Consider the following 25,415-nt stretch of genomic DNA (forward strand, 5'->3'; position numbering starts at 1 on the left):
AAAAAACATCTGTACACATATTTTTGCAGACACAACAATCTTTTGCGTTTTCACAATGAGGCCCGTGTAGTGTAAAGTATTTCCAGTTTGCATTTATGATTGCAACATAATAAAAAAAGCGTGCTGTATGAATCTATAAAACATTTCCTCTACCTACCTACCATTACCTTGATCTAGCAGCAATATGTAGATACCCCCGGAGTGCCGGGGGGGAGAAGTTGTTTCAGGACAAAGGGGGGTCTGTTTAGGGGAGAGAGGGATTTGAATTGAAATGCAAAGGCCAACAGTGATCATGTGCAAAGGAGGGAAAAAATTCGAAACACAACAAGTGGGTTTCTGTTTAAGAAATTCACAGTCGATAGCACACGTCCTGTAAGTTCACAAACCCCTTCAGTTCACAAAGTTAGTGGCTTTTCTCTCACGGTTAATTATGGTTTCCCCCGTCCACAGATGTAGAAGCACCACGAGAAGGGCTTCGTGGGTTTCAGCTACTTCAAAGAGGGACACAGAATGCATTTTTTTCAAATGTCGAAAATAAAAACACATCATACAAAATTACGCTTGCTGTACAAGAGTTTTTATAGTGCTTGTATAAAAGATAATAAAACCTATTCAAGCCTGCTCCTTTAAATATCAGATTTATTCAAATTTGTCATTAAAATGGCTCTCGGGGGTGGGTGGGGGCAGGGCAAGAGATTCCCCTTTGCCGTTTCTGAGACCCTCGTCAGATTTAAGTCTGCTTTCAGATACATGGGGTCAGGGCTGCAAGCTGGTGAAATGCCATGAGGACACAAGTTGTGAGCTACCTTTCTGGAGGAAAAGAAGACTTCCCTTTGAAATGTGTGTCGAAAAAAGGACTTAAAGTAGAGGAGACCTGCTACTTTAGAAAAACAAGTGGCCGAGGTTTCCTGAAAGGTTGAGAATCAAAAGACAGCTCCTTGACACTTGACATCCATGCTTTTGGTCTTGACAAAACAACTGATCACAAAATCCCATTATCTACATATTTGTTTATCGAACATAACTTGAACACATCAACACTTTCCGGCATCGCGCAACCTGAGTGGTTGCGATAGGATGCCTTTATTATTTTTTTTTTGTTTTGTTTTTTTTCTTTAACTTCAATTGAAAAGCATTGCCACCTTTCAAGAGCATGTACCTAAATGAATATAGGAAGGAATAGTCCAGTGATTACAAACTTACACACACAAAAAAAGAAAGATTTCCTCTGTACACGATTGTCTCAGCATTGTAAATAAAGTTTTTTGTTTATTTTCTTAAATTATTAGAAAACCCCCTTTTCTTTTTTTCTTTTTTTTTTTACTTCTTCCATAAATGTCTTCCTCTCGCTGCGGTGGAAATCAATAGTACTTTGTGAAAGGCACGAGTCTTTGTCATCGAGGTACCTTCCCAGTGGCACGGTGCCGCTCACAAAGTCTCTGTTCATAAATAGGAAAGCACAAGACTTCCACGCTGACGCTTGACAGAGGAGCTGTCGCTTTGTCTGTCCGTCTCATTTCAGAGGGGAGACTTAAAAGAAGATAAACTGGATAAAGAAGCAGTGAAGAGCAAAGGGGGATGAGCTAGAGGGACGCCACCCGTTAGTCTGCGGCCGACCGTAGCTGAGTTCTGTGGCGAGGTGAGGCGAGGTGAGGCGAGGCAGGCGAGGCGAGGCGAGGCGAGGCGAGGCCGCCGGTAGCTCTGCTCTCCTCACAGGTGTGAACCCTGACAGAGTCCCGGCTCAAACAGGGGGGCCGTAAAACACTTTGACAGCTTCAGAAATTCACAGTAACCAGGGCAAGCAGCTGCTGCGCCGTAAATTCACCTCACTCTCCTCTGCTTTGCAGGAACAAAAAAAAAAAAAAAAAGGGAAAAGTTTAGGGTTAAGACGATGTGTGACTGTATGTCAGCACGTTAACCGCAAGCTTCTTTTTTCCACACTCCTCATTTTTCTCCTTTGTAGTGAAAGACAGACGCCAGCCAGCACGAGGGTGGTGGTGGTGGGGGGCTTTTCTTTTTTTTTCTGCGCTCTGGAGGCTGCGGCAAGCGTGGGACGGGGCTGGAGGGCGAAGGTGAAAGGTTGCTCGATGTGCTGAGGCGCAGAGGGGTGTACGATGGTGCTGCAGTGCTACAAGTACTCCAGGTCTAGAGCATGGTGGAGAGCCATGAGGTCTGAGTGGCTGGAGATCCTCCAGAAGGGCATGTTGTGCTGAGGAAGGAATAAGAGAAAGAGTTCATTATAACTGATTAGTCAAATGACAGAAAATATTACAGAAATGTCATTCTTTTGGTCATTTATTTGAAGAAGAAACCATAAATTTGACAGGTTCTGGAGCTGAAACAGACAAGGAATATGCTCCGCTTAATAATGCATTTGGTTTCCATCCAAATTTGGTGGATATGGAAAAAAAAAAAAAAGAAAAGTCAATCAATAATTCTTAAAAAAGGGCAAATTTAATGTTATATTCACCTGAACAGTTAAGCCATGTTTCTTGATTGAAAACTGAAGAATTAAATGACAAAAATTATTGAAATCTTCAGATTTGTGTCAATCTTGTAAATGATCAATTTAAAAGAAGCAATGAAATTTACTGTCAACATTCTCAACATTTAAACATAAAAAAGATTTGATTCTTTACACAGGATCCACCCACTAGGAAAAGCAATCATATCAAAAACACACCACGATCTCTTGTGCACATGTCTGTGTGGCCATATCTATACCACCAAACTAATTCAGTAGCTGCCTTCAGCCCGGACAGAAATGAACTCCCTGTGGTGTCTTTTGAGCGAGCCTCCTGCCTGCCAGTGTGTTTTTAGGACAGTGCAAATGAGCTGTTGTTCCCAAGCAAAGGATGGGGGGAGAAACCCGAGTCGCAGAGAATGAAAGGAGCTTGTCAGGTAGAGTCCTCAGCTCCTCAGTGTGTGGAGCCCATTACCCTCCCCTTATCAAAGGTATGGCCTCTCCCAGGCATATGTTCCGCTTAGGAGAGCCTGCACTGACCCTTAAAAAGCTCTTTGCTTTTTGTTTTGTAAATTGTCTTTGCTTTTAAGTTTAAAAGCTGGAGATGTTATCTCTGCTTTCTCTCCCGGGCGATGGTAATAACCGAAGACAGAATTGTTTCAGGGTTTGTGGATTTTTTTTTAGCCGAAGGAATGAGGACTGAGAGAACTTTCAGACATTTGCTTTTGTAGTTCCACACAGTGTCACGTCTGATATGCGCCTCCTGACGGGTGAAATTGTTGTGTTATTTCACGTCCTCTCTGATGTTGACACAGAAACCTTTTACTCCGTTTCATGTCGTGGGACTCGCACCTCTCAGAGGGGGAAGAAAACACCTTATCCTTCCATCAATGTCACACTCCAACAACTCAAGACTGAGTAAAAATATTTGCATCTATTTCAACAATCATCCCTCAAGACCACATTCCCAGGGCGTGTTCGCTTTTCATAAGACAGAGCTATTGTTTTACACTTTAACCCAGGGTAAAGCTTGTTACTTCTCGCTAATCACTCTTCATGTAGCCTCATGCTTCTACTCAGTTTACTGACAAACAGGTGAAAAAGAATCTGAAGGCGTTTCAAAGGGAAGCTACGTCTGCCTGACAATGCGGCTAACCGTAACTGTCAGGGAAATATGCTCCAGAGCTGCTGATTAATTTGCTAATGAAAATATTTGCTGTGCGCCGTGTTTGGTTTACACCCAAACTTGACAGAAAGGCTGAATATACAAGATGTGGAGCAAGAGCCAACAGGTAACATTGAAAGGGCAAGTCAGATGTCAGATTCATGTGAGGTGATACCGTCGCGTTTCCTGAGACCCGGGGGGTGGGGGTGGGGGGGCTCGACTTCTTGATCCATCTCGTGCTAACGGGCTTGTCACTGCAGTAAATATTCTAATTTCATCAACAATGATTTAAGTCTCCTTTATGTGCGCTCTATTTACGACAAGCCTTTAACATGCCTGAAAGGGCTTGTCTTGCATTACACATACAGCATTCACACTGCTCAAAGCACCAGGCAGGAATATATAATTATGCCATCTCCCCCCCGCCCCTGCTCTGTAAACCTGAGATGGCGGAGGAAGAGCGCTGATTACACACTACAGACTTTCTCTCTTGTACTTGGATGCCCTGTAAGAGGATAAACGAATGAAAGCAAAGCATGATTGTTGGGCAAGGCTGGAGCGCTGATTTCTTTCTTTAGAAAGGTATGGCAGGTATGTTTTGTGCTCTGTAAGCATTCACAACAAAGTCCTGACCTTACAGAAAGAGCAGGAGTTTGAATGAAGTATGTGGCACCTCTTACCTTTTTTGAGCCTTGCTCCTCTTCCACCCCATCTCCAACAACAATGTAAACAACTTTCCTCCCGAACCTTTGAATTACTCTCTCAAAGCAGCTCTCCTTCCCTGTGGAGGAGTCGGGGGCAGGATGTTAGTGCACACACAGAGTTGCAAAACACTAAATACAAAAAGGATTCAGAGCCACCGGGTGACAGAACTCCGTTAAAACACCATTTCTTACATAACAGTGCAGAGTGTAAACACTTTGACTTCAGGAAGAAGATGCGATAAGATCAGCCGTCAGATAAACACCGTCTTAAAAGCATCAACTTTGCCCCTCTCCACCTAAAACCTGGGACTAATGGACAAATCACTGGGTCTGCTTTGCTCCTGAGAAACCCTGAGCTATGCTCGGGCCTAAAAATGTTGCAACTGTGAAGCTTGATGTTTATTTTGCATTTGAAACAGTGGAAAGGGGGTAGGTGGGAGGAAAAGTGGGGATATGTGAGGAGAAGGAGGAGGAGGGGGGGGTGGTCCTGTTGCTCTGGAATGACATAAATGTGCAGAAGTGGTTTCATATGCAGAGATCGAGGAGCAGAGGCCGGGAGAGGCCCAGCACAGACCCTGCTCCAAGAAAATAATCCCAGGCTGATTAGGACTATTCCCTCAAAGAGGAACATCAACCATCTCCGGTGACCAAATCTCCCACCCTGTCCACGCCTTCGTCCTGTCACTTAGGTAGCATGTGTGTCCTAACTGTTTACACTCATCAAACTACAATAATAAGCAAGCATGTCCCACAGTGCTAGCCAAAGCATGGTGGGCCAAAGGAAGGAGGAACAAGTCACACATTTCAGATACGGCACATAATAAGCAGTGTATACCTATTTTGGTTGCGCTATAAATATTCTCGATGGGAAAGACGATTCCTAAGCCGTAGAGCAGGACCTTAGCCAGGGCAGGGATGAGCTGCGTGGTGGTCACCAGGATATTCACACAGTTTGACCTGAGGAGGAGAGCAAAGAGGTGACATCATTCTAAATCACTCTGCGGGAGGACAAAAGAAAACACAATGTGCAGAATATAAAGACACAGCAATGTATCAATTCCCTTAAACATGTCCAACAGAGAAGGATTGGCTCTTTTTTTCCAAGTCCGATCTTTTAGCAGACTTATTTGTCAAAATTAGAAGAGACAAGCTGTGTGAAAGACAAATCCACAGCATTGTTTCTCTTTTTATAGCTTGGAATGGAGTTGACTTATTTACACCACATATAAGATTATATATGTGCGGTGTGGCAATGGGTACAATTTTCCTCACTGTAGTCCTACCTTGAGTGGATTAATGTTAGTGCTTTCAGTGCCAGTGTTAACCAGGAGTCCGTCAAGGCTTCAATTTCTGCTCGCAATTGCAACCAGGCTTCCCTTTTGGCTGGGCCCAGCAGACCTGAAACGCAGGGTAACATTGTTTGGGTTGGACCAGCCATCCGAATACCACTGAAATTTTCAAAATTTACCCCTGCTTTTAGACACACACGCATTCAGACGCGTACAGGCACTCCCACAAACGCCCACACAATGAGGGCACACACATGTGCAAACTCATTTCCACTCAACAGATCTGTGCAGAGCGGCGCTGCTTGTCAGGGATTACCTCCAACGTTATTTTTGTAGGTGGTGTAGATTTCTTTTACTCGTCTGTAGCGGAAGGCCAGTTTTCTCATCCAGTCCACACCTCCCCGCACACCTGTGGCCAGGCACAGGTTGGCACTGGTAGCTGCTGCATGGAAACCATCAGCGCTGAAGTTGTACGTACTAAAATAACGACAGAGATAGGATCTGTTAGCACAAGCCGCTACGCCGCTGAGAAATATTTGTTTGTACACTTATGCTGCACCTTAGATCCTGGCCGTTGTCATCAGAGGACACATCGTCGATGTGTACCTGGTCACATTCCTGAAACACACACACAAAAAAACACCACCGTTAAGAACACTCGTAAAGAAGTTTAGCATTCTTGGGAAAGGATACTTTTCACGGGTTCAAGGAAAACTTTTCACCAGAAACACATTTTTTTCAGGAATGCGTGCTTCAGCTTCGTCTGTATTTCCTTTCAGATCAGCTCTGCTTACATTTCTTCACAATAAACCTTTCACCAGCTCTTCTAAATTGAGCTCGTTATCAGTCGACTACTTCAAGAGGTCTGAAAAAAACAACCCGAAAATCATTTGAACAGCCATGTCTGAGACGGCAGATAAATATTTGGATGTAGTAGAGCTCCAATAAGACCTCGTAGTATAAAACAAACTTGTATAATGAGCTTTGGCTAATAATTTAAGCACGAGTATGCGTCTGTTTGTGCATCTCTGATCATATGTGAGCATTCCTCTTGGAAGGGTGGAGGAATTCTCCAGCTCTGCACTGATTCCACCGTTACACGGTAACACAATCCAGACTTTCTGGTAAATGTAACCTACTAGAAAAATTGAACCTGATGCTAACCGCCAATGAAATTATGACCTCTGATTGCTGCTGCGCCACACACCAACACAGCCCCGGGGCCAGTCAGCCAGCCGGCCGGTCGGCGAGGAGAAAGTGGGCAAAGAAAAAAAAAATCTGTTATTAGTTTTCCATTTATAGGAGTACTCTAGTGCCTCCCTTCTTCCTCCCTTCTCTCCGCCTCATCAGCCAGCTCGAGATGTGAGGGAGCCCTGCCTTGGCATTCAGATCAACACATTTCATGAGGAGCAGAGACGATGCAGAGTAGCTGAGCTGTTTTATTTTTTCTTTAGGCTACACCTTGTGGTAACTTTGCGACTCAGACAACAGAGGGGTTGAGCAATAGTGCTGTTGAGAGCAAAAAGCTGTAAGATTCTGCTGTGACGTTACCATTCAGTCAACTGTAATCTGGTGCGAATAGCAGAAAGAGTATTTGATATTACTATGATGTAGTTTCTCTTGTAATTTCTCTGGAAAGCTGCAGGTTTTAAATGAGTAACGGTAACTGCCAACAACGTCAGTTTCACCTGTTTAACGTTATGTGAGAAATAATCATTTCTCATGGAAATTGAAACTCGAGGAAGAGAATTCCTCTGGTTTCAAGTATGAAAAATCCCTTCCAATTTTTTTAGCTTTTTTAATTAAGTTTCATCCGGTTGTTAAGACACCCAAACACAGAAAGGACTTCCTTGTTTTAAGTCAATCTAACTGAGGCCAAATGCTGACGTTATTGCATTCCTCTCTAATGCTGGAGCAGGGTAAGGGTAAGGGCTTTGGACCGTAAACCTTTTTTATTTTACTGGTTCCCCTCTGAACAAATTTTTCATCTCCCTGGATTTGTGGAGAGAGGGAGGGAAGAGCGACGTGAGGAGAAACTCAAACCAGCTGTTCTTTAACAGAATTAAAATCTTGACCCCCAACCCCAGCTCTAATGCAGCCATTCTCTCGCCGAGCCTCTCCCAGCAAGCCCCGAGATCCAAAGAGGAAAAGACTTTGACCCTGTGACCCCTCTCCCCTCCTCTCCGGGGCTCTGGCACCCCGATAAGGGGGTGGAAGGGTAGAGACGTGGAGATGTAGAGAGAGAAATGGGTAAAAGGCTGGGAGTCCAAAGTGACCTCACATGGAGCGAGCTCTGAACACAGCGTTCCAGAAGATGGACTGCCAACTGACATGGGGTGCAGACGGGTGCTCATTGATCCCTCACAGATCTTTAATAGTTGAAGAAAGCTGCAATTTGTCAGCTGCAGCTTGAGGATCTGATGCAAACAAACTTGTGGCTAAAATAAGGGTCCACCTATGCTCTCAGAACAGAAATATACCTAAAGGTGTGATTAATTCCGTAAGAAGTGGAGGCATGTCTGTTTGTTTAGGAAAACAAAAGCAGCACATTGGGTTAAGCACCTCATAAGGCCTCCTTTCAATGACCCCCTATTGTGGTGCAAGTGACTGGAATGCTTCTATTATTCAGTAATTACACACTGATGAATCAGACACAATCTGCCAACAACCAGCTCCCGCCACCTCTTTCACTGCATTAGTCCACGACCATTCAGTTCCACTCATTTGGTATAACATCCTAAATAGAATGCTGTCTCCCTGTAACTTGTTGACAATGACTCACCATGTTTGTTCTGCCCATGTAATTTGTTTCTTTCACAGTGTGACAGCCAGCATGGATCAAAACAGATATTTGAGAACAATGTAGTTCAACACATTAATTACGGACCTACTTAAGGTCTCGCAGCCAAACTGACCAAAACTCATACAAATGTCTCAGCAATTAGGCCTAACTGCAGCCGTTATAACTTCAGCCTGATTATGAATGATTTTTCATGGACTAAAAGCTAATAAACACATCAAACCTCAACAAATGTAAAGCACTAAAGATTCAAAAGGCCAAGAAAAATATAGGGCTTTGGGCTTACAGTCTGAATGTCTGCTCTCTTCCACTTCATTGTTTTCTCATGTTTATGTGGTTTTTCAATTATGTGGCGATGCTTAATTAACAGATGAACAGAGTCCTGGGACCTCCAGATAGAAGTTTGTGTGTGTGTGTGTGTGTGTGTGTGTGTGTGTGTGTGCACTGGGAATAGAAAGGGAGAGGGTTGTTGGAGGAATGAGCAGACTACAACAATTACTGTTCCCAGCTGGGGCTGGTATAAACCTCTGCACCGGCTCCCTGGGAGGACTGGGAAAGCTAATAGAGGAGGTGGCTGCGGGTAATGTCGTACAGTAACCCTTACACATACTCATTAGGAGCCACTTCTGAGGGCCTCGTAAACACCACAGAGCCATGAACGGTGCGGGTCATAGCGGATAGAATGGAAAGAAACACTATTAGGTGGTGAATTTTACTGTTCTATCATTTGGAATTTGACAAATAAACACCTGCGAGATGAATTGCGGGTAAAAACGATATTTTAAAACATAGTGACATGAGAGCATGTTCAGAGCCACCTTATAATGTTATGCATCTGAGGTTAATGTAACGCTTAAAAAGGAAAACAAAAAATAATTTGTTTGTATATCTCTGACAATGGACTGATAGGCCTTCGTGATTGTGACACATTGAGGGGCAGTCTGAGAATTTCTTAGAACCTTTTGAACATCTCTTTTCCACAGAATCCCCCCAAAGTCTCCCCTCACCAAGCAAACAGTGGTCTCTCTAAAACCTACAATCACCGCTAACTCACACCAGATGTTCCTACTGTACTAAGGAGTGAAGACCCTCCACCAGAAGCCGTCGCAATTACTCCCCGTGCAAACACTGTGTATTTCTGTTAAATTCATCAGCGACGTTCTTGTTTTATCTGACCTCACTTGGCTTCCAAGCAGTCTTTATTTGTATGGAAAAGAAGGAAACACCCAAAAACGCACAAGAGTTCAGGACAGGATGCTTCTGCCTCAGGATTCTTCTATCTCAGCATCATTCACTCTCTCTTCCCTTTTCTGTCTTTGTCTATCCCGTGATGTGCTGAAAACCTTTCTCTGGGGAGGAAGTTATCAGAGCCCTCTTTGTTCCCTCGGCATCTGTCATTAAGCAATCAGTGATGACGGCCCGAGTCTTCCTGTAGCCCTGGAAAGAGCTCAGAGTGGTGACTGCAGCAGTCAGAGGCAGAGAGAGAAAAGAGGGGGCAACTCTGTAATGCATGTATGTTGCCAAAACACAGAGAGGACCGTGTTCACACTCTCTAAGACCTGTTTTTCCCCCATGAAGGTCTAGGTCACTGCCGTACAATGGTATCCACTTTTTGGATACAACCTGTGCCCCCACTCCCCACCCAACCTCCTCCCCATTCTCTCATCTCTCTCAGGTGAGCTGTGTGCCCTGTTGGGGTGGGGGTGGGTGGTCGTAGCCTCAGTAGGGGTGACAACAGCCGTCATCACAAAATTCCTCATGACCCTACAGGCTAATGCCATGTGAAAAAGGCTCATCCATGGTTCGCAGGTTCTCAATGCTGCCACTCTACCGGCAGAGGCTGTCATCCCCACCCCCCGGTCTGTGACCCCCAGCAACTTCCTTCTCTGTTCCCACCACAGGCACCCCTGTCTAAGGGGGGGGGGGGGGGGGGGGGGGGGGGCAGAGGGATGCAGAAGGGAGGAGGGGGCTGTGATTATCTGGGGGTCAAACACAGGATGTGGGTAACAAAGGGAGAGTTCTTCAAACCCACTTCATTCTAATCCACAATCTGTGCTTGAACAGTCATGGAATTCAAACAGCAGTGCCAAACAAAGCGCAGGTACAGAGAAGTCTATGCTGGTTTCACAAAAAAAGGAAAGAAAAAGAAAAAAAGACCAGATTCAGGGGAAGGGAGACATAGAGAGCTTTGCTCAGACACAAATTGTATCGCTGTATCTTAACAAAGTGGGTCTTTAAAGCTCTGCGTCTGAAAAGTTGGGGGGAAAAAGGGGAACACTTCATAGGTTCACAGGTAGGAAAGCAGAAATGAGTTACGTGTGATAGATGAGCTGCTGCTCATTATTTCCTATTTTTGGCATTTCACGTCCAAACCGCACCTCAAGGCGAGCAACATTAAGTGCTATATCAAATCTCAGTCACTTCAGCATTTTCCCAAAGCAATGAACATATCCACAGTGAGGCACTTTGTTCCCACCAAGAGGACTGTTGTTTGGACAAATTTCTGCGAGTTTCTGCTCTCATCCTTCACAAACCATGTTGGACAGGTGCTGCGTCTTATTTAGATTTTATGCAGGACAAAAAAATCTATTCTTAAATATCATCATTTGTCACCAGACAGTAATGCTATATTTTCCATGCACCCTCAGCCCTTATTGGTGCATGAAGCGGCTGTGTTGGGATAGTGGTTAGAGGGTGGGGGTGCTGTGGAGCTCTGCAGTGCAAAGACTGACAAGTTGGCTTTGAAACCTCCACTCTCCGTCTGTAGTCTTTCCAGAACACATCAGTGGCCCCGCCTTGAGACTTGACGGACTCGTGTTGAGGAACATGACAGAGCTGCTGCATCAGTGGCCAAGCAAATGATGAAATACCCACACCAGACCCGAAGAAGCCCCATCTGACAAAACACACCATAATGGGGTTGAATGCTCTTCGTCAAAATCTTTCAAGTGAAATTTGAACTTTCAATCTATGGTTTAAAAGCTTCTTACTGGTGCAGATACTGCTACTTTTATGTGTGAATATGTCGGTCTTTAAGTTGACATAGAAGAAAAAAAAGACCGCTGCTCAGCTTCGGTTAACTGGTAACCAATCAACTGAATGACTTGCTTCCAATGAAAATCAGAGTTGGCATCATGTTCCACCTTATCAGGAAGAAAATCAGGGAAAAATAAACTATCAAGGAAAACATAAAAAAAGCTACTAGGGCTATGGAATGGCAAGTACAGGATCTGCCTCTTAGCTGTGGGACATAAAACTAACAGAGTGGCTGCAAACTAAGAGACTCTGGAGAACCATTTCAGCCACTAGGCAAAGGTAACCGTGCGTTTCACAGCATCTCTCATTAACAGGCAGCCCCTGGGTGAGAGTGACAGAGGAGGTTTCAACCCCAAGACTGCAGGCTGGGAGCAATAAAAGGTAGTAAGCATACAGTGTTGCAGGGCCGCTACACAAGGATGTGTGTGTGCGAGAGTTTTGGGATACTTTCACGAGTATTTGTAAGTTCTGTATGTGTTTGTATGTGAGCCTTTGTAGCTCCACATGTTTTGAGAGCATGCGTACACGCGTTGCACACAACATGACGCATCAGAGGACTCATTTAAAACGCTCCCACTTTTAGAGACCTCTCACCCTCTCGCTCCCTGCGAGTGGTTTGCCCCCGTGCCCTTTATCCTCCAGACAGGGAGGGTTGTTTTCTCATCCAAGAAGGTGGGAGACGGCAGCCCCCGTACCCCACTGAGAAGGGATCACAGGGGGCTCGGGCAGCTAGAGAGAGGCCCCCGGTTCCCACATACAGCTCGGCATTAGAGTTTGGGCTACAGCAACACACCTATAGTAAACTCACACCCTGAGTCACAGCAGAGCTGTCAGTCTTCCCATTGAACTCAACCTCCGTGGGCTTCATTACACACATCACTTTCTGCCATCAGTTACCTTCACATGCAACCCCGTGCCACAGTTCCCTCATGAAAATGGCATCCAGTTAGTTTAATTTACTACATTTCAAAATGTGGACAAGGACTCCTCTTTAATAATCAACTCGTGAAAGTATATAATTTTGTTTCCCTAACAAACACCAACAATCGATTACCTTATATATACAAACTTAACATTATGGAGATGCAATTAATTACAAAAACTAGAACCCCCCCCCCACTGTTTATGTTCCAGGTTAAGAATTTGATTAATCTAAGATATAAAACTGACGGTGTTCATCTCCAGAGCTACTGAAATACGACTTCTTCGATACGGAAAAATGAATACAGTGGAGATGACATCAATAAGGATCATATTGCCTTGAATTACTTTGCTAATACTTCTTTGGCTGAGAGCATTTTTTGATGATAAAAACAGATTGTGCTGTTCATACAATACTACATCAATCCTTTAAAGGGCCGAGCTGCAAAGGGTTCGTGCGAGACGATCGATAGAGATTTGCGCGTGTGTGCTGGGAAGGTGGGGGAGTCTTTTGGTGAAGCTGCAGTATTTCAGTGACCCACCTTGGAAAAAAAAAAGTGAATGAAAAAAGAGAGCGCTGATCCAGAAAAAGGTTGGAGGGAAAAGAGGGAGAGAGAGAGAGAGAGAGAAAGACATAAGGGTGAAACTGATCCCTGTTGACCCCTTCGGCATGCCCTCTTTCTTTTTATGACTTTCCCCCGAATCATCACTCACCAGCTCTATCAACACGGTCCGGCCTCCACTCACACACGTACGCACACACACACAAGCTAAGACCTCAGTTGTGGCCGCCGCAGAGTGAGCGCAACGTCATGCTTAAACGTGATGTTTAGGGTCCTTATGAAAATCCCCTAATGCTTTAAAAAAAAATGGGTGCACTTGGTTTAACTTGGAAAATAATATATAAACATTTTGATTAAACTGAAATCATCAAAAGTTGTGGGAACATTTCGAGAGCTCCCATTTGATGCCCTTGTGCAGAGGCTGGCTTCGTGGAGTTTTAAGGCACGGATGGAGCGCTCACACACCGTTAGGCCACTAACTCTGCACCTGTGTTTCTGCACAGCCTCTGGGGTCTCCCTTTATGGCTTAGACTAAATTAGATGGACCATATGCATTTCTGCACATGCTTAAATACATAACTGCTGCTGGCTGCGGTATTTATAGTGGGACTCTATTTAGCTCTATCTGAGATGGAGGACTGTAAATCAGCAGAGAGGAAACACAACTGGTTAGGCATTGCTGAGAACTGGCACTTAACACTCAGACTGGCTAGGCTTAGTTTAAGAGGGGAGATCACTATGCCTTCGAGAGAATGTCACTTCTTCCTAGGTATGATTATTAATGACAACCATCGCAACGTCAGCAGATGGATTTTTACATTGGACATTCTATAAAGCATTCCTCGAGCAGACCGCAGTTAGCTCCCTCAGTCCTAATAGTTTAAGCTGGGGAAAAAAAAAAAAAAAAGAAAAATCGAAGTATTTTTAATGTCAAAACAAAATCTAATAATTTTGTTGCTGAGATAGAGCAGCAGAAACATACGTGCTGGGTTTTCAAATAACTTTATAAGTAGTCTGAGCTGCCAATTCATCTGTGAACAGTTTCATCACACATGAAAAGAAATCAAAACACAGGGCAGATGTTGAGCAAAACCACATTTAAGAGTTGTCACAAGCTGCCATTTTTTCAAATGATTGGAGCACATTTATTAAATAAAGCGCAGCTAGAATAGATTCTACACGGCCACGGCATAAGGAAATATTTAACCATCCAATTGCAGCCAATTAACTTTGATCACGATTACTGCGTTTGGAATCTCAGTCACTCGACTGTCTGGGGTAGTATGAACCTTTTCTTTCTCAGCCTCACCAGCTCTCTGCCGTGTGCTTTTTTCCTCCTTCTTGGGCTTGCTTCATGTAACACGGCCAAACACGGTGGTGAGTAATGAGACTTGGCAGACTGGCCACAGATCTCTTCACACTTAAGTATCAAACAAAACATTTCCTCTCCTGTGAGGTCAGCACAAAGCAGGACACTAAGGAAAAGCGGACAGTCAGTGGGATCAGATTCAACATGAAAAAGGGGCAGAGAGGAGGAGGTGCGGACAATAACTCAAGAAATAAAAACTCAACAAAATCAAAGCCAAAGAACTAGATAGAGTAAGTGAGAACACTTTTCTGTATTATTAAATAACGTCCTGTGATACTTAGGTTTGACATTTTAATTTGAACTGAAGCGACTCATCATTCCTGAGCACGTGTGTATATGTATGAGCAAATGTGGCACATATTATTCTGTTCAAATATTGTGAGGCAAAATGCATCCTCACGCTCTGGTCTTTGCTTCATCTTTACCTCGGGTGGAGCAGATACTGATAACCCGACACGCACAAACCTCCCTGTACTGATCCGTCTATTCCTCTGCCCCAAGGGAAGATTTTACACTATCCGTACATGACAAGGCGGGGGCAGAAGCACGAGAGGGGAGTTGGCGGGGGATTTCACGCTATGACGGAGGGGTCGGTGGTGTAGGTGGACAGCGACACCAAGCACACAGCATGACACACAGTCAGACAGAGCAGCCATAGAAACACTAGAGCCTGACAAATTGCACTAGCTGCCATGGAAGTGGGAAGGAGGTGGAGGTGGGGGCAGGGCTGGTGACCCAGGAGACTGACAGCACATGTAAAATTCATGGCATCCCTTGGGCTCTGAGGTAATTCTTCACTCTAGTGGGACGGCTAACTGAGAGACAGGCCCCATGCTATTCTGCAGTTGTTGCTGCTTTGACCAAAACCTTCAGCTCCTGTTTGAATACGTTTCGGTTGCCTCTAAAATCATCACAATGTGAACAGAAGGCTTTTATGCAGAGTCGGAAAAACAGCACATAAATACACTCACCTCTAAGTCGTTAAAGAATAAGTGTGTGTCGGCCAAGTTGAAGATCATTTCCTCCATCCTTAGGCCTAATGATACAGATGTTGGCGGGTCCTGAAAAACAGACAAAAAAAAAGAAATCAAATAAAAAAAAGAAAAACTCTTCTTCTTCCCAATTTAAAGGGTTACAGTGTTTGTTCACAGAAGTGCACAAAGCAGCTAATACAACACAGTAAGAAATGATATTCACTGTGAGTCACTTAATTAACACAGAATCCCTTTAAAAATTCCACAGCAGGCTCTTCCCATAAAAAGAAGACTCTGGGCAGACTTGAAAGTTTTGGCCTCTGTTTACGACCCTCTGAAAGGGACCAGAATAGTCCCCAGAAATGCCACAGACTTGAATGAATGCAGTAAAAGCATGTCTCTTCTCAGAAGGGGTGGTCGATTTAGAGGAGCTGGGGTCACAGCCTCATCGTAAATAGCCAATTCTCCACATACTCGTGCTGATGCATCATTTGATTGCTCATGGTGATAAAACGCCATTCCTCCCAAAGTTTCTTTAGATAATTGAGAGCCACTCTGCGTGCTCATTAATAGAACTGGAAAATAATCAAAAACGCTAAATGTACACTTATAGAGCCCTGCGTCATGGACAACGGCAAGTTTTCCCTTAAATCACGATCTCTGTCAGTAATGTGATACGTGCTGTAATGGTGATATGGTTGCACCGTCTGCAAGATAATACCCCGAAAGGAGTCATCTACACTGTAAATAGTTAATGAGACTGTGACAATGTGTGCCATTTTCCCTTTAAAAAGATAATGAACAGGCAAAAAGTCTCAAGATGTAAAATAAGTCTTAAGAAAATAAGAATCAACTACCTCGAACAAAATGGACTTCAGTATTAACACAGTATTAAGATCGTGTTTTGATATAAAACTCCCAAAAAATCTGACTGTAATTTGCTGTCTAAATGAAGAAGTCATTTCTTTATTTTTGTGATCACTAAACCGTGTTTCTCTTATATCCTAAATCTCTAATTAGCAAATTGTCCTCAGCAAGTAAAGGATGAAGAAAGACAATGGCTGTCTGTGCAGGAGGTTTCCCTGCAGCTGGGTGAGATCTGCATTTAAGTCAGGCCACGCAGGACCAGAAGCAGGGATTACAGAGTTAAACCACCTAAAGACACACCTGAGCTTTCCGCTGATTAGCTGTACACCCGACAATGCTTATGTTTTCACTAAAATGACAGAGTGCAAACCACACAAGTAGAACTCAGTGTCCCACTTCTCAAGGTTTTCTCCTTCTTCGTAACCTCCCAGTCTGAATCAATCTTTCAGTAAGAATTCATCAAAAACAATTAGCTGCCTACATCACTGGGCTACCATCTCCTTCTTTCCAAACACTGCTGCTGTTGGCTGAATTAGCGTTACGGACTGGTTTGGTGGGAAAAGGCAGTTCTTTCTGGTGCGAGTGAATCCTTTCCAATTAAATCTAAACAATCAGTCAGTGAGGGAGTTAAGAGTACAAGCAGGCCAGAAGGCCAAAGTGCTGCTGCTGTCATTGCTCCAGCACCACCTGTCCTGAGATGTCAGTGCCTCCGGGGGGGGGGGGGGGGGGGGGGGGGGGGGCACCAAGTCCGCTCCCCCTTCTTCTGAGCCCCTTTGCAATAACACCCCTACCAACACACACACACACACACACATCCCCACCCACTTTAAGCTCAAGCTCTCGCCAGCCCAATAGCAGCACAGCTGGCCTCAGCCATCAGCTTTATGGGGGTGAGCTGCCTTGATGCCAATTAAAAAGGGCTGATAAGAACAGCAGTGTGTTTATGTGTGTATGAGGGAGAAAAAAAAGTCAGAGTGGGTAGGAGGTCACAGTGAGCGAGAGAAAGTGTGGATGTGCACTCACTCAGATACACATCTATTTATAGTAAACTAAGAGCAGCGAGAAGGGAAAACTGCTTTGTAACATTTTTTGTACATGCTACAAAGATAAAGTTGGCTGAATGAATGACAGACAAGAGGGAGGAGAAGGAGAGAAAGGGTGGTTGTTGCAGTGGATGGATGGTGGCGGGGGTGGGTTGATGTCGGTCCGCTTCACTTTCTTTCCTGAGGTAGTTTACAGATCAGCATCTATGATAGGCTTTGATGTCGTGTGCTCTGTGGCTGCTGTGAGGAATCATTCCTCCTTTTTATCATAATGCTTTAATGTGAACGTGTCAGCAGGTTGGAGCACGACAGAGGAAGAAACATCCCTGAAAAGTTGACTAAATCGTGCCGAGAAACAGAAAAGCGGGAAACAAAAAAGAAAACAGAGAGTGAGAAGGACTCTAGTGGCTGTCACAACCTATATGAGCTCTGATGGAATGGGCCTTTATGGAGTCAGGAGTGTTTCCTGTTTAAGAGGAGCGCATTGGAGAACCCTATGGGTGACTGTGTGTGTGTGTGTGTGTGTGTGTGTGTGTGCTTGGTATGAGAGCCCCTCATCACACAGTCACAGCTCTCTAAGCCTTAGCTCTCTCTTTACCCAGCATGCAGGGCTGAGAATAAAGTAAATAAACAGTTGAGGGTCGCGGGGCAGCCCTCCTTCACCCCAGAAACAAAACACTGCCCCCATCAAACACCCCCTCATGCCAGAACAAAGGCAAAGAGCATGGGCCGCAGACGCTAAGCTCTCTGACATATGAGGACTAATATGTCATTTTTTGACTTCAAAAAAACTTAATAAATTCATAGCCAAAACAAGTAGTCATTAAAGAGGCTCATAGACAAAATAAAATAAAAAGTGGATTAATACACGATTTTTCACACATGTTCTCTAACTACATGTAAAAAGAAGAGGATTGCATTTTGAAGGGTATATAGAGGGTATGGCCTCAAAGAAACCATGAGAATAAGATTCTGTCTTATTTCCCAAATTGTTTGTTTAGAAAGTTTAAATTTAGAGAAGCAATTTACATGAAAAAACAAATAGCAAAGCCTGGAAAAGTAAACTTTTCATCTTTTGACCATTTTCAGGTCAGGACATGGGATAGAAAATGACCCCCTACTATAACAACAAATAGGTTTATTGAGATTTTTATATATATATATGTATATATATCTTAATTCAAATCCTAACCAAGCACGGTTCAGGAGAATCTCTGTGTTTTAGTTTGACTGAATCACATTTGGTGGACTCAGCCTCTTGTCGGGGTCTCCAGGGAGATCCCTGCCTGAAAAGGATGGATTGAGAAGCACTTAATTAAACTAACAATGTGGCATTTCTGAAGGAGAAAGGAACACTCAAGATGTGTCAATAGACAGCCAGAGTGCAACTGTTGTGAGCCCCTGCAGCCAAGCCCCGAGCAGCCATGCATAGCTCCAACAGCTGCAAAGAGCAGTCAAATACTTGCGAGGCCTCATTGGACCTATTAAAAAAAAGAAACAATTATCTGTACATCGAGTTCTGCTCTGTCCTCTCACTATGGACTTAGAGCAAAGTGAAATCTATCCTCCGCTCAATGACCATTACCCCACGCTGATCCCTATTCTCTCCTTTTAATATTTATGCATTTTGCTGATAAAGTGCACTGCTACTGCCACAGTCTGATGTCACTCACCCGTCCATATCTGTTGGCATATGAACCCGTAAGCAAGGAATGGAAAACGATGATTGTTTCATCCAGGTCCCAGATGAAAACTCGCTGGAGAGATGGGGGCAGAATAGGCCGGGCGGGGTGGGGGGTAGAAACAAAGAAAAACAGAGAGAAAAGAAGCAAAATCAATGGTGCACTCTGTAGGGCTGAAAGCGATCCTTCTGGTCAATAGGCCAGGAGCGTGTATTTGCGTGCCACTGGGACCAGGATCCATTTGCTTGGGTTGGTCACCGCAACACTTCTCTCATCACCCCACTACACACATTCCACCCCATGCCCTTTACATTAGAGTAATCAATAGTGACAAACTAATTAACTAGATATGTTAACATGCCATGATGTCAGCGCGATAATAGCTGCTATTATCTTCATTCAGATTAATACTATATTAATGAAGAGCCCTTGAAATTATGAGGAGTTTATTTTGACATATGGTCGCTATCAGTGTGAGTGAAAGTATCGTTATTACTTAAGCACTTAAATATATTCAATTCACTTCATTGGGGAGCCATTTATTTACATATAACTTATGGTTTCTTTAGAGAATGCTATATATATATATATATATATGTGTTAGTGATGAGTCATATATTCCACAATGCATCAATAATGCATAAATAGTTAAGGAATCAAGCTTTAAAGAATTAATGCCAAGTGTTCAAGTTTGTGTGGCAGCCATATAGTAAGTGGATTAGTGTCCATGGGACTCAGACAGGGCGAGGCTGTCTGTCGCCAAGGTAGCGGGCTCACCCTACCTCAAGGTCAGAGTCGGGCGGCGGTGATGGGTTGTTGTTCCTTCTTCCACGGCCACGTGACTTTCCATCCGAGGCCCGGCGCAATCGATCCGATTCTGAATCTTTAATGGGGGTTGATGGACTGTGGATGGTACTGTACTCTCCTGAAAGGAAGGAAAGAGGGAGGAAGAGGAGTATAAAAAGAGTGTATCGAAGATGAGCTGTTATTTGCTTTTAGAAAAGATGTCTGATTGACCATTTGTCTTGATGCAGGACAGGCAGCATCCTGCATGAGACATTATTCAGAGGCAGATTATTTAGGACTGCAGATAACAAACGTATCATAAATCAGCTGCAGAACAGCAAAGCTTTTGTGCTCTGCTCTGATTTAATAAACCAAGAGGTAACTGAGGGCAGGCCAACAAGGCATTACAGAGATGTCATTTATGTATACTGGATGACTGTATGAAATTATATCAAATTAAAGCTGGCTGTCTTTGGTGTTGTTTGATGACATTTTCAAATGCAGTCAAAAAATTTTGAGTGACTTGTAAAGATACAATCTCAATTGCCAGATCATGCGTTAATGCCACATGAAATTATGGAAAATTCTACATCTGATTTCAGTTTAGGATGTTTTTCTTTCTCTCCACACTGAAGTTCACCAGATATATATCGGCTGAAACTGTCTTCTACTTAAACCGTGCAAGTAAAAATATTTATGAATAAAGGGCGAGAGTTTAACTAAGAGCTCGAACGATGATCAAACTGGTGATATTCAGGTTACATGACGCTACCTGTGGTGTGATTTTTACCTGCAGGGTTGTCTGTGAGGGCTTGGCTGGTGACGCCAGCGGGTGGCTCTTGGAGGGTGTAGGTGGTGGTGGTGGAGGGTGTGCTGGGGCTGGTGTTGTTACTTGTCATGTAGGGTGAGGTGTAGGGCGAGCTGTTGTAATACTGAGCATACTGGCTCTGGCCAAAGCCTGGATAACTGGGGTACTCCTGTGGAGAAAGACAAAGTATGGTAATTGGAATAAGGTACGTTACATCTGGATTAAGATAAGGCAAATGTGAGAGGAGAGATTTTGATCAAAAGGCAGAGGCAAAATGAGACAAGTAGGTACTTTGGCAGAGTAATCTGAGATATGCCCTGCATCAGCATTGCTACTTTACAGTGCAGATTCCAAAAAATAAACGCAAACACATGTCTGTTCTGTCCGACATCTGGACAATGATCTGGCTTTTCTCTTTCTCCCTTTCCTAAGTGGCATAATACAGATGTGTTTGTGTAGGTACAATAGATAATCCTGTGTACAAACTTTTGATATTGAGATTGATTTATGTTGAATGAGTCACAGATCAAATGTAACATTCTAAGTTTGCACGTTTCATGAGGATTTTCAGATTCAGAGCTTGCCAAACAACTACGAAGTGATCGCTGTATACGGATACCAGATCAGACATGAACAGATAAGGAAGAAGTGCACAGCTACCTGTTGAGTGCTGTTAAAGCCAGTTGAGTTTGTCAGGGAGTTGTTTCCTGCATACAGTCCTGACGTTGTTGTGAAAGTACCACCTTTAAGGAGAAAAGTAACAGTACTTTGATATACGTGCACACAATGTCATATGAAAAGGAAAGATTAAAACTCCAGCAGTTGAAAGCAAAGCAGTGACAAAAATGAAACGGTACATTGTTAGGAAAAAAGAAAAGATTAGTCTTTAAAAAAAAAAAACTATGGGGGGGAGGCGGCGGCAGAGCCAGGCCTCAGGGAGAGCTCCTAACAGCGGCCTTATCTTTTCTCCTCTTCCTTCCTTATCAGTGATTGGATCAGACCTGATGAATGACGGGCTAGAGGTGGGGGGGGGACCTGCTTCCAAGCCCGCACAATGTGAGGAACACAGGAGACTGTTGTGTGTGAGCTACTGAAGGGTGGCGTGGGATGAAGGGGGTGGAAACGGTGGATGCACTGAGTCCGAGCATGAGGGTGCTGGGGGGAGGGAGAGAGAGTGTGTGTGTGTGTGGGGGGGGGCATTTAAGTGACACTGAGATGTATATAAAGGAAGGTTGAGGTCGGAGTGCGTAGTGCTGGGAGGGTTCGCTCCTGAAATCCAGGCTTAATGAATATGTATGCTCCTCTTTTCACTTGCTCAAAGGATGGTCCTCCTGGGTAATTAAATCATTCAAAAGGATTGATAGCATCTAATGGCTTAATAATATACAAGGCATGAGTTACAGGGGGAAAAGAGCTGCATCAGCCCTCTGGGGCACAACCTCTCTGTTCAGCGGCCATCCACCTGTACTGTCATGTCAAACCAGAGAGCAGCAGGAAGTGCAGCTTGACATCAGCCAAGCATCCGCACAAGCTGAATTCAAGGCAAAAGCAAATAATGACTGCAATGTGTGGATATTTATTTATCAGGTCTAGCATGTGAACTTTATTCTGCATGCCAATGATAAAATCAATAACGTAATGTATAATCAGTCAGTTTTGGACACATTTTCCACTGAGAGACAGAAGCTCAAATTTGAATGATTCAATTGCAAATGATGTATGTGTCTTATAAAGTCTCTTTACAAATATAGCCCCTGGACTTTATTACTGTTTTCTGTCCACACAAACACTGACGCATATAGGCATACAGCAACAAGACTTGTTTATTAACGGGCACTCTATAAACATCTTGCATTATCGTCATCCTGATCCTCCCACGGCCAAAAGGGTCTCCCCACAGCTACAGTGAGAATAAGGTGGGAGATAAATTTACTGTTTTTAAATGAGGGCGTAATTACACTTTTGTTGTCAGAGACAAACACAGAGAGTTCCTTTCATCCTCTGGTCACTGGCCCCATCAGCAGGGCCCTCCCACACCGTGACAAACATGAAGCAGCTTTCAGAAAGGGGGGAATGATTGGGGAAGTTTGTGTGTGTGGATGGAGGGCCAGTGTGGCAGAGGCATTAAAGTTATGAAATGGAAAAGAGAGGACGCAGTGTAGTGTTTGGTTTGTCAGTTGGCCATCTACCCTGCATGTTGGTTACAACACAGAAGCAGCTCTAAAAAAGATCCAAAAAGCAGTTTTCGTGCACTTCGTCTAGTCTCTACCAGTAATTTTTTTTGTCAGCACTGTTCTCTCCCTTTGTTGTTTTGTTTAATGTTTCAAGGTTACCAGAGGGATTTATACAAGAAAGTTCAACATCAAGTGAAAGTGCTCTGGAACAATAAGACAAGACAAGAAGGACTAAGACAAGAAGGACAACAAATTAGCCTAATGCACAGTTCAAACAGTCATAAAAGCTCTCACTGGCAGCGTTTGAGGTTGCTCTGTGGAGAACAAGGAGCCACATAAAAGCTGAGGGGACCCCTGCTAGCCCAGTGAGAATGAGCCCATGCTGTTGGGAGAGGTGGTGCTGGTTATAGTAGGGGGAGAAAGAGGGGGTCTTGTGGTTCCCCAGGGGGCATGTTTTCTCTCCCTCCCCCTGTCCTGCTCCAGTTAGTTCACTCACTCAAGACCAGACATCATCCCTCCCTCCTCTCCTTCCCTTCTGCCTTCTGGCTCCACAATTGGAAGTCCATTTGCTTTGCTTGATCAGTCCCTTTGCCATGGGCTATGTCTATCATCAGTGCACAATATTTGTAGCAGAAGTTTGTATGCCCCACTTGGGAATAGGCTATCAAGTCCAGATGGGGCTCTACTTAAAAAAAAAAAAAGGAAAAAAAAGGCCAACAGAGGCTTTAGCTTCTTCAGATCGTAACGCCATTGGGACAGAATGCTGGAATCCAATTATTCACCTAATTAGCATCTGCTCAGTCCCACCATCAGTGTAAAGTCTTTAGTCTCCTCATACGCATAATATGTTTGAACTTTTTTTCAGACAATCAGTGAAACGTGTTGCATAAAAAATATCAGAAAAGATCGCCAAAAACGCCATTGTCCCCATTAGAGTTCAGCGCCACTACTTCAGTACCCATTAAAAGCTCCACTGGATCAAACATGAAAGCAACGAGCAAAAACATTAATTTAATCGTCCTCAGTCTTGACAGCTGGCCACAGGCTGGCTGGTTGCAGGGACACTGACAGAACGGGGAGTATCAGTTGTGGAAAAAGCGTCTTTGGTTGGGACACCCAGGCCTGAGGCACATCGCCCAGGCAGATCAATAGGCCAGAAAGAATAATGATGATGGTGTGGCGGAAGGCCAGAGCCACAGTTAGAGAACCCAGTGCCAGAAAAGTGGTCAATCTGTCATCTAACATGGCTGTCAATTACTAACGCACTTAACGCTAACGTGGGGCATGCGATAGCCAGAGATAGCAGGAGAGAGTGATGGACAGACAGAGATAGACAGAAGGAAAGAAAAAGACAAAGTAAGAGCATAATACTTGAAGATGAATGGACACATAATACTGTCATCACAAATTAAACCACTAAAGGCAGGATAGTGCATTCTGCTACACATGCCCAGGCGCCTTTTCCCCTTCTTCCTCTATCTGCCTGTCCATTTTCAGGTGCTCTGATGCGTGCAGCAAAACTCTGACTGCGGCCAACTGTATTTGGTTAAGAGGCGTGGAAAAGAGGCTTCCCCGAGCAACATCTGCTGCTGAGCTGGCGTTATTTATTGTGAAATACTCAGGAGGCTTTTCAGCAACATGTGGAGATATTCCAACTGTCACACTTTAGGTATCGGAGAGAACACAAAGACGGAGCTAGCTGCTAGTTCACTGTTCCTATATAGTGCACGTGAAGACAGGGCTTTTCTAAACCGACACAGTGAGTAGAGGGAATGAGTAACAGAAACAAAACATTTCCGCATTTGGTTGATCTACATTTAAACTGAACACAAAAAAAAAAAGGGGGAGAGCAGGGCGCAACAACTCATCTTTATCGGTTTCAAGGCCATAAATCTCTGGTCTCAGTGCTTAAACAAATACAAATATGATCACAGGGAGAAAAAAAACAAGGGCTGGGGAGCGACATGGCTGGTGCCTCCTAAGTGCCTGCCATTTTTCCATCTGTGTTGATTCTTTTAAGAGGGGAGGACAGGGAGGCAGTTGCGGCTGCACATAACAGGACTGGGATGCAACCATTGTCTGGGGTGAGGATGAGGGCTGCATCTTGAATAAGTCTGGCTCTGTATGCTATTAAATCAGGAACAGAGGGCCATTTCTTTAATCTGTTTAAAAACAATACAATAAACCTTATTTGGTTGGCTACCCAGAAGATGAATATTTTGACAAAGGACTGAAATAGAGACACAGAGGCATGTATCAAACAGCGAAAACATATATTGAGCTGGAAAAAACAGCATATTTTACCATATTTTATGATTGCTGGTGAAACAAAACCTGCTTTGTAGTTATGTAAACCTGCCATAATGTTAACCATTTTGTTTGCTCCATTTTTACACCGTGCAGACCTCAGACCTCGTCTGAACAAACAGAGGAAAAAATAAAAAAATGTAACAAAGATGTCCTCACCCTGCATCTGGTAACTATAGGGGGCCTGTCCTGTTTGTGGTGTGGTGAAGCCAGAGCTGTAGCTCAGGAAGCCCGTCTGTCCCGGGGACTGGGACTGGCTCAGACCCCCCTCCGTCTTTATTCCTGCCCACAATGGACCTAAATCAGTTAGTGACACCAGATCGGTTTGATGCACAGACAACAGTCAACACAGTTTTATGTTACACTGGACACAGCAAAGGGACACCGCCTCTGTCTGTTAGAATAACACATTAATAACAAGGGATGAGCAGTTAGGGATTAGCTGCAAACTGATTTCCACGAT

The 25,415-nt window shown here is 44.0% G+C and overlaps 1 protein-coding gene across 12 annotated transcripts in view; it reads right to left on the reverse strand.

Moving 5' to 3' along the window:
* Positions 1-2,027: 2,027 nt before the first annotated feature.
* The window catches only part of eya1 (EYA transcriptional coactivator and phosphatase 1), a 59,509-nt gene continuing 36,121 nt past the window's right edge, over positions 2,028-25,415 (reverse strand). For 4 of the 12 annotated variants that reach the window (XM_072378461.1, XM_072378463.1, XM_072378460.1 and 1 more), the window contains 13 exons: positions 25,112-25,234; positions 21,132-21,214; positions 20,454-20,640; positions 19,660-19,802; positions 18,869-18,952; positions 15,283-15,372; positions 6,182-6,240; positions 5,939-6,099; positions 5,617-5,731; positions 5,169-5,290; positions 4,310-4,410; positions 2,471-2,503; positions 2,028-2,209 (listed from right to left, as the gene is read on the reverse strand). In XM_072378461.1, the coding sequence (XP_072234562.1) occupies positions 2,129-2,209; positions 2,471-2,503; positions 4,310-4,410; positions 5,169-5,290; positions 5,617-5,731; positions 5,939-6,099; positions 6,182-6,240; positions 15,283-15,372; positions 18,869-18,952; positions 19,660-19,802; positions 20,454-20,640; positions 21,132-21,214; positions 25,112-25,234 (1,382 nt within the window). In that variant the 3' untranslated portion in view covers positions 2,028-2,128. The remainder of the gene's footprint in view (positions 2,210-2,470; positions 2,504-4,309; positions 4,411-5,168; positions 5,291-5,616; positions 5,732-5,938; positions 6,100-6,181; positions 6,241-15,282; positions 15,373-18,868; positions 18,953-19,659; positions 19,803-20,453; positions 20,641-21,131; positions 21,215-25,111; positions 25,235-25,415) is intronic. The other 8 variants (XM_072378468.1, XM_072378462.1, XM_072378467.1 and 5 more) reach the window with 3 other exon arrangements.

The sequence above is a fragment of the Leuresthes tenuis genome, unplaced genomic scaffold (assembly GCF_036924035.1).
Source record: "Leuresthes tenuis unplaced genomic scaffold, fLeuTen1.0.hap1 SCAF_24, whole genome shotgun sequence".
Taxonomy (NCBI): domain Eukaryota; kingdom Metazoa; phylum Chordata; class Actinopteri; order Atheriniformes; family Atherinopsidae; genus Leuresthes; species Leuresthes tenuis.